Source organism: Heptranchias perlo, unplaced genomic scaffold (genome assembly GCF_035084215.1).
Source record: "Heptranchias perlo isolate sHepPer1 unplaced genomic scaffold, sHepPer1.hap1 HAP1_SCAFFOLD_1558, whole genome shotgun sequence".
Taxonomy (NCBI): Eukaryota; Metazoa; Chordata; class Chondrichthyes; order Hexanchiformes; family Hexanchidae; genus Heptranchias; species Heptranchias perlo.
The window spans coordinates 23,924-33,452 of NW_027138815.1; the positions used below are offsets into that span (position 1 = coordinate 23,924).

General features: G+C 48.1%; 1 protein-coding gene across 1 annotated transcript in view; it reads right to left on the bottom strand.

The window, feature by feature from the left end:
• The window catches only part of LOC137309248 (ATP-dependent RNA helicase DHX33-like), a gene marked incomplete at its 5' end in the record, with an annotated part of 28,108 nt that extends 19,298 nt beyond the window's left edge, over positions 1-8,810 (bottom strand). The window contains 3 exons of the mRNA XM_067977508.1: positions 6,600-6,727; positions 8,311-8,399; positions 8,651-8,810. Of these exons, the coding sequence (XP_067833609.1) occupies positions 6,600-6,727; positions 8,311-8,399; positions 8,651-8,810 (377 nt within the window). The remainder of the gene's footprint in view (positions 1-6,599; positions 6,728-8,310; positions 8,400-8,650) is intronic.
• Between the last annotated feature and the right edge of the window lie 719 nt (positions 8,811-9,529).

Below are 9,529 nucleotides of genomic sequence, written 5' to 3' on the forward strand. Positions count from 1 at the left end.
GAGACATGGTTGAGGGAGGGGCAAGACTGGCAGCTCAATATTCCGGGGTACAGAATCTTCAGGCGAGACAGAGGGGGAGGTATAAGAGGAGGGGGGGGGGTCGCAATATTAATTAAAGAATCAATTACTGCCATAAGGAGGGATGATATATTAGCAGGTTCCTCTAATGAGGCCATATGGGTGGAGCTTAAAAACAAAAAGGGGGCAAGCACTTTGATGGGAGTGTACGATAGACCCCCAAACAGTCAGGGGGAGATAGAGGAACAGATATGTAGGCAAATCTCAGAAAATTGTGCAAATAATAGGGTAATAATAGTGGGGGATTTCAACTTCCCCAATATTAACTGGGATACTCAGAGTGTAAAAGGCTTAGAGGGTACAAAATTCTTAACGTGCATCCAGGAGAGCTTTTTGAGCCAGCATGTCGAAAGTCCTACAAGAGAGGGGGCGGTACTGGACCTAATTCTAGGGAATGTGGCCGGCCAAGTGGAAGAAGTGCTAGTAGGTGAGCACTTTGGTGACAGTGACCATAATTCAGTGAGATTTAAGGTGGTCATGGAAAAGGACAGGGAGGGGCCGGAAATAAAGGTTCTAAATTGGGGGAAGGCCGATTTTAATAGGATAAGGCAGGATCTGGCCAAAATGGACTGGGATCAGCTGCTTGTAGGAAAATCCGCATCGGAGCAATGGGAGTCTTTCAGAAGGGAGATTGAGACCATACAATGGCAACATGTTCCCGTAAAGGTCAAGGGTGGTTCCAAGAACTCCAGGGAACCTTGGATGTCAGGGGATATACGAGAATGGATTAGGAAAAAAAGGAGGGCTTTTGGCAGATACAAAAGGCTAAAGACGGAGGAAGCCCTAGAGGAGTACAAAAAGTGCAGGGGGATACATAAAAAAGAAATGAGGAGATCAAGGAGGGGCCATGAAATAACACTGGCGAGCAAAATAAAGGAAAATCCTAAGATGTTTTATAAGTATATTAAGGGTAAGAGGATGACTAGGGAAAAAATAGGGCCCATTAGGGACAAAAATGGCAATCTGTGTGTGGAGCCGGCAGATGTAGGAGGGGTTCTAAATGATTTTTTTGCATCTGTTTTCACTATGGAGAAGGACGACGTTGACATAGAAATACGGCAGGGGGACTGTGATATACTCGAACATATTAACATCGAGCGGGAGGAGGTATTGGCGGTTTTAGCAGGCCTAAAAATGGATAAATCCCCAGGCCCGGACGAAATGTATCCCAGGCTACTGTGTGAGGCAAAGGAGGAGATTGCGGGGGCTCTGTCACATATATTCAGAACCTCTCTGGCCACAGGGGATGTGCCAGAGGACTGGAGAACCGCTAATGTAGTACCATTATTCAAGAAGGGGAGTAGGGAGAAACCGGGGAACTGCAGGCCAGTGAGCCTAACATCAGTGGTAGGAAAATTATTGGAAAAATTTCTGAAGGACAAAATTAGTCTCCACTTGGAGAAGCAAGGATTAATCAGGGATAGTCAACATGGCTTTGTCAAGGGAAGATCATGTCTGAATAATTTGATTGAATTTTTTTGAGGGGGTGACGAGGCGTGTGGATGAGGGTAACGCAGTGGATGTGGTATACATGGATTTCAGTAAGGCCTTCGATAAAGTCCCCCACAGGAGACTGGTCAAGAAGGTACGAGCCCATGGAATCCAGGGTGCCTTGGCACTTTGGATACAAAACTGGCTTAGTGGCAGAAGGCAGAGGGTGATGGTCGAAGGTTGTTTTTGTGACTGGAAGCCTGTGGCCAGTGGGGTACCACAGGGATCGGTGCTGGGTCCCTTGCTGTTTGTGGTCTACATTAATGACTTGGATATGAATGTAAAAGGTATGATCAGTAAGTTCGCTGATGATACAAAAATTGGTAGGGTGGTAAATAGCGAGGAGGATAGCCTCAGTCTGCAAGACGATATGGATGGGTTGGTCAGATGGGCGGAACAGTGGCAAATGGAATTTAACCCGGAAAAGTGCGAGGTGATGCACTTTGGAGGGACTAACAAGGCAAGGGAATACACAATGAATGGGAGGACCCTAGGCAAGACAGAGGGTCAGAGGGATCTTGGTGTGCAAGTTCACAGATCCCTGAAGGCGGCGGAACAGGTAGATAAGGTGGTAAAGAAGGCATATGGGATACTTGCCTTTATTAGCCGAGGCATAGAATATAAGAGCAAGGAGGTTATGATGGAGCTGTATAAAACACTGGTTAGTCCACAGCTGGAGTACTGTGTGCAGTTCTGGTCGCCACACTACAGGAAGGATGTGATCGCTTTGGAGAGGGTGCAGAGGAGATTCACCAGGATGTTACCAGGGCTGGAGCGCTTCAGCTATGAAGAGAGACTGGGAAGATTGGGTTTGTTTTCCTTGGAGCAGAGGAGGCTGAGGGGGGACATGATTGAGGTGTACAAAATTATGAGGGGCACAGATAGGATGGATACTAAGGAGCTTTTTCCCTTCGTTGAGGGTTCTATAACAAGGGGACATAGATTCAAGGTAAAAGGCGGGAGGTTGAGAGGGGATTTGAGAAAGAACTTTTTCACCCAGAGGGTGCTTGGAGTCTGGAACTCACTGCCTGAAAGGGTTGTGGAGGCAGGAACCCTCACAACATTCAAGAAGCATTTGGATGAGCACTTGAAATGCCATAGCATACAAGGCTACGGACCAAATGCTGGAATATGGGATTAGAGTAGACAGGGCTTGATGGCCAGCGCGGACACGATGGGCCGAAGGGCTTCTATCTGTGCTGTATGACTCAATGACTCTAGGTCGTGGTCCACATTGGGACCAACGACATAGGTAGGAAGGGAGATAAGGTCCTGCATCAAGAATTTAGGGAGCTAGGTCGCAGATTAAAGAGCAGGACCTCAAAGGTTGTAATCTCTGGATTACTCCCAGTGCCACGGGCTAGTGAGTATAGAAATAGGAGGATAGAACAGATGAATGCGTGGCTAAAGATTTGGTGCAGGAGGGAGGGTTTCAGTTTCCTGGATCACTGGGCCTGCTTCTGGGGAAGGTGGGACTTGTACAAGTCGGACGGGTTGCATCTGAACCAGAGCGGGACAAATATCCTTGCGGGGAGGTTTGCTAGCACTGTTGGGGGGGGTTTAAACTAACTTGGCAGGGGGATGGGATACAGAGTGGAGCTACAATAGGGGGTGATGTGCAGCCAAATATTGAGAAAAAAACAAGTCAGCTTAGAAGACAGGGCAAATATGTAAGAGCAAGGCTGGATGGCATCTATTTTAATGCAAGGAGTCTTGCAAATAAGGTGGATGAACTGAAGGTGTTGATAAAACACATGGGAGTATGATATTGTTGCTGTCACAGAGACATGGTTGAGGGAGGGGCAAGACTGGCAGCTCAATATTCCGGGGTACAGAATCTTCAGGCGAGACAGAGGGGGAGGTATAAGAGGAGGGGGGGGTCGCAATATTAATTAAAGAATCAATTACTGCCATCAGGAGGGATGATATATTAGCAGGTTCCTCAAATGAGGCCATATGGGTGGAGCTTAAAAACAAAAAGGGGGCAAGCACTTTGATGGGAGTGTACTATAGACCCCCAAACAGTCAGGGGGAGATAGAGGAACAGATATGTAGGCAAATCTCAGAAAATTGTGCAAATAATAGGGTAATAATAGTGGGGGATTTCAACTTCCCCAATATTAACTGGGATACTCAGAGTGTAAAAGGCTTAGAGGGTACAAAATTCTTAACGTGCATCCAGGAAAGCTTTTTGAGCCAGCATGTCGAAAGTCCCACAAGAGAGGGGGCGGTACTGGACCTAATTCTAGGGAATGTGGCCGGCCAAGTGGAAGAAGTGCTCGTCGGTGAGCACTTTGGTGACAGTGACCATAATTCAGTGAGATTTAAGGTGGTCATGGAAAAGGACGGGGAGGGGCCGGAAATAAAGGTTCTAAATTGGGGGAAGGCCGATTTTAATAGGATAAGGCAGGATCTGGCCAAAATGGACTGGGATCAGCTGCTTGTAGGATAATCCGCATCGGAGCAATGGGAGTCTTTCAGAAGGGAGATTGAGACCATACAATGGCAACATGTTCCCGTAAAGGTCAAGGGTGGTTCCAAGAACTCCAGGGAACCTTGGATGTCAGGGGATATACGAGAATGGATTAGGAAAAAAAGGAGGGCTTTTGGCAGATACAAAAGGCTAAAGACGGAGGAAGCCCTAGAGGAGTACAAAAAGTGCAGGGGGATACTTAAAAAGGAAATTAGGAGATCAAGGAGGGGCCATGAAATAACACTGGCGAGCAAAATAAAGGAAAATCCTAAGATGTTTTATAAGTATATTAAGGGTAAGAGGATAACTAGGGAAAAAATAGGGCCCATTAGGGACAAAAATGGCAATGTGTGTGTGGAGCCGGAAGATGTAGGAGGGGTTCTAAATGAATTTTTTGCATCTGTTTTCACTATGGAGAAGGACGACGTTGACATAGAAATACGACAGGGGGACTGTGATATACTCGAACATATTAACATCGAGCGGGAGGAGGTATTGGCGGTTTTAGCAGGCCTAAAAAAGGATAAATCCCCTGGCCCGGACGAAATGTATCCCAGGCTACTGTGTGAGGCAAAGGAGGAGATTGCGGGGGCTCTAACACATATATTCAGAACCTCTCTGGCCACAGGGGATGTGCCAGAGGACTGGAGAACCGCTAATGTCGTACCATTATTCAAGAAGGGGAGTAGGGAAAAACCGGGCAACTACAGGTTAGGAAAATTAGTGGTAGGAAAATTATTGGAAAAAATTCTGAAGGACAAAATTAGTCTCCACTTGGAGAAGCAAGGATTAATCAGGGATAGTCAACATGGCTTTGTCAAGGGAAGATCATGTCTGACTAATTTGATTGAATTTTTTGAGGGGGTGACGAGGCGTGTGGATGAGGGTAACGCAGTGGATGTGGTATACATGGATTTCAGTAAGGCCTTCGATAAAGTCCCCCACAGGAGACTGGTCAAGAAGGTACGAGCCCATGGAGTCCAGGGTGCCTTGGCACTTTGGATACAAAACTGGCTTAGTGGCAGAAGGCAGAGGGTGATGGTCGAAGGTTGTTTTTGTGACTGGACTGGAAGCCTGTGGCCAGTGGGGTACCACAGGGATCGGTGCTGGGTCCCTTGCTGTTTGTGGTCTACATTAACGACTTGGATATGAATGTAAAAGGTATGATCAGTAAGTTCGCTGATGATACAAAAATTGGTAGGGTGGTAAATAGCGAGGAGGATAGCCTCAGTCTGCAAGACGATATGGATGGGTTGGTCAGATGGGCGGAACAGTGGCAAATGGAATTTAACCCGGAAAAGTGCGAGGTGATGCACTTTGGAGGGACTAACAAGGCAAGGGAATACACAATGAATGGGAAGACCCTAGGCAAGACAGAGGGTCAGAGGGATCTTGGTGTGCAAGTTCACAGATCCCTGAAGGCGGCGGAACAGGTAGATAAGGTGGTAAAGAAGGCATATGGGATACTTGCCTTTATTAGCCGAGGCATAGAATATAAGAGCAAGGAGGTTATGATGGAGCTGTATAAAACACTGGTCAGGCCACAGCTGGAGTACTGTGTGCAGTTCTGGTCGCCGCACTACAGGAAGGATGTGATCGCTTTGGAGAGGGTGCAGAGGAGATTCACCAGGATGTTACCAGGGCTGGAGCGCTTCAGCTATGAAGAGAGACTGGGAAGATTGGGTTTGTTTTCCTTGGAGCAGAGGAGGCTGAGGGGGGACATGATTGAGGTGTACAAAATTATGAGGGGCATAGATAGGATGGATACTAAGGAGCTTTTTCCCTTCGTTGAGGGTTCTATAACAAGGGGACATAGATTCAAGGTAAAAGGCGGGAGGTTGAGAGGGGATTTGAGAAAGAACTTTTTCACCCAGAGGGTGGTTGGAGTCTGGAACTCACTGCCTGAGAGGGTTGTGGAGGCAGGAACCCTCACAACATTCAAGAAGCATTTGGATGAGCACTTGAAGTGCCATAGCATACAAGGCTACGGACCAAATGCTGGAATATGGGATTAGATTAGACTGGGCTTGATGGCCAGCGCGGACACGATGGGCCGAAGGGCCTCTATCCGTGGGCAGTGGATTCCACATGTTCACCATACTCAGTCCCCACTCCTTCACCCCCTGCCCCCACTTCCCTCCGCCTCCCACTCTCTCCCCCCCCCCGCCCCATGCCCCTCCCCCGCCCCTCCGCTCACTCTCCTTCCCCCTCCCCACCTCCCCCACTTGCCCCCCCCGCTCCCTCCACCCCTGCCCCCCACTCTCCTCCGCCCCGCACCCTCTCCCGCCCCCGCTCTCCCCCCTCCGGCCTGCACCCCCTCCGCCCCCCGCTCCCTCCCTCCCCAACCCGCCCGCCCCGCCCACCATCCCGCGCCTCCCACCCCGCCCGCCCGCACCCTCCCTCCCCGCGACCCCTCCCTCACCTCCCCCCGCGCCCCGCCCCCCCGACTCCCGCCCCCCTCCACCCCTCCCCTCCGTCCCCCGCTCCCGTGTGGATTTCCTGGGGTCCTGGCATCTCATTTTGAGAAGCTGTGAATTAGACTGTTTATTGGTGCTACCTTGGAAAATCTGGGCTCCAGAGGGAATGCTGCCATTTTCTTGCCCAATGGTGTCAGGATGATATGGTTATCTTTACGCTCCACTGCTCCCAGCAGGTCAAGCTGTTCAATGGCTGCTCGCACTGCATCTGTGAACACACAATTATCAGCTTAGAATGCTACTGAAGAGCCAACAGTGGGCAGACTTTACCTGTATACAACAAGCAAGGCAGCATTGCATACCGAACAAAATTAGAAACCAAACGCTTTTAAACCTCTCTGTAGAGTGTTATTTGTTTTATTCTTCTACTTTTCAAAACACTTTTCAAATGAACTCTCTATGGCCGTTCAAAGATCACACTTTTGTTTAAAATGGCATTATAGGGCTGATTTCCAAATGTGTAAGCAGAGATCTGCAAACTACAGGCAAGCATCCCATAAATATTCTCCAATTAACATTCATTGATGGAACATCATGGGGATTGCGCCTGTGATTTGTGACATCTTCTCGAGCAGTGATGTACGTTCAGTAAATCAACTCTTCAATATCTGATTAATACTGCTACGCTGATAGGGGTAGGAGGAGGCTCGTCTGGAGCATAAACATCGGCATGGATCTGTTGGACTGAATGGCCTGTTGGACTGGATGCTGTAAATTCCACGTAATATTTATGTACAGATAAAGATCAGCTTAATGCTCCAAACCTAAACCCAAAAGTCTTTTATACTTAATGTGTTGGGGGCAGGGAGGAAATAGCCCACACTAATTATTTATTTATTGTAATCCCACCCCCCTCCCCCACCGCCCCCGCCCAAAGACACTGATTCCTTGCTGGGTTACGGTTTCTCTGTTATCTCACTCCTGATGTGTGACGCCTTGCAGTGTACACAAGGACATCACAGCCAGGCCCCATTCCGGCCACAAGTGCACTTTCAACAGCCATCCCCTGAAAGTGATCAGAAGCAGCAAGTCTGGCTGATTCTTTTCCTCCCTCCTTAACCCAGGGTTAAATGAAGTCCACAGATCACAGCTGGGATTGAAACAGTGCATCTCCCTGGTCTGTATGGCACAGAAACTCATGACTTAAGCAACTGAACCATCAGTAGGAGCCATGAGACTTTTTTAATAATGTAAAATCAAACAACTTCAACAACTCACTGTCGTGACTGAGGCTGTGATCAGAATCAGAGAGCATCTAACAAAATACACTTGGACTCGTATCGGCAGGCTGCAGCATTTTTTGCAAAACTTTATTTCAAACCAACAAGAGACTCAGATTTTTCACTCTTCAGCATCAACTTTTCGTGCACTCGTGGGAATACCCACTCCTCCCCCCAACCACAACTACTTTATAAACTCAGGCCGATGTGACGAACCACACAACAAGGGCATTAGCTTCGTTTCTGAGGGTGAGGGCAGGAAGTGGCCCTTCATTCAGGTTCTGTTCTCAGCATCATCCCTGTTGGGGCTAAACTAAACAAAACTGTGGGGTGGGGCCAGGGGAAGTAGGCTCCTGGGGCCTCAGGCTGCTCAACAAGATATGCTGTCCTGCCCAAACCAAAGAAACATTAAAGTCAGGCTAGTTTTTCTTTTATAAATTTCTGGTGGCTACTTTTCCAAGGAAGGGGAATACTCAAAGTCAGGTTACTGTAGAAACCCTGCTGGCCAGGGGCTAGTAAACCAAGTGCTTTGTAACTGCAGCAATGCAACAGAACCTTTTACTCGCCTTACCTGGAGATGGTTTAGATATAAAGTCAAACGTGAGGATGTTAGGAATCCGAAGTGCCAGGAGCTGTAGCATCACACTCGCCAGATTACACCTGCACAAAGCAACACAACAGGAAGCACAAGGATAGGTTACAGAACTGCACTGGCCGAGGTCAGTATCAACTCATACTGGATTACAGCTTGTCTGAGCAAAGTCAAACTGGGATCCAACTATCAGCAGCAAAGTAACTCAACAGTTTCTACGAGAGAGCACGCGAGCGAGAGAGCACGCGAGCGAGAGAGCACGCGAGCGAGAGAGCACGCGAGCGAGAGAGCACGCGCACGCTGTCTCAAGTGGGATCACCTTTGTATCTCCGGTACGGTCATGTTGAGGAATTTTTCAAACTCTTCCTCAGTGTAGAGTCGGTAACAGATTCCCGATTGTTGCCGTCCTGCCCGTCCAGCTCGCTGCCATGCCTGAGCTTTCGACACGTGCTGTACAGCAAGGACTTCCAATCCACTCTCTACAAAACAACAACATTTACAATGGGCTGGATTTTCCTCTGAGCGGCGAACAAATGGCATAGACTTCTCATGGGGTTTTGTTTCAGCAAGTTCCTCTCATGGGGCCCTCAATCCAGCCCGGCCCCCTCTCCCTTGAGCACCTGGGACCTGTATGAACGGGGCAAGCAGCTGTGTATCCCCTTAATCAGATTGAAGCATCGTTAATGAGCAGCGCAATTGGAACCAGGAAGTGTAAGGTACAGAAAGCGAAATAAAGAGAGTGTGAGAAATATTGAATTAAGAGGCAGAGATAAAAGAGACAGAAAGAAAAAGTAAAAAAATATTTTTTTTTAAATGTCCAACAACAATTAAAATGTGAAGGAATGAGACTCTACACTTGTAAAAGTTAATTTTCAGTGCCAGAGAGGTTGTTTGTCAGTCATTAAGATTTACCAGGCCGTTAAAAATGTGCTTAGACTTGAAATGAATTGATGTACATTTTTTAGCGTTTCCATCAGGTCAGTGCAGGAACTTCACACCGTTCCATTCCTGTGAACACAGAGCCAGCTGCCGAGATGCCGTTCTCGCGCAGCTTACGAAGGAGCGGGGCGTCTGGGACAGAAATTTCCAGATTTCCGCGTGTGTGCAGTCACCAGAAGTTGCTCTACCATTTGCACAGGAATAACAGTGAACCCTGTTAGCCTCAACATTATTATAGGAAAATACGGCCCTATATTTC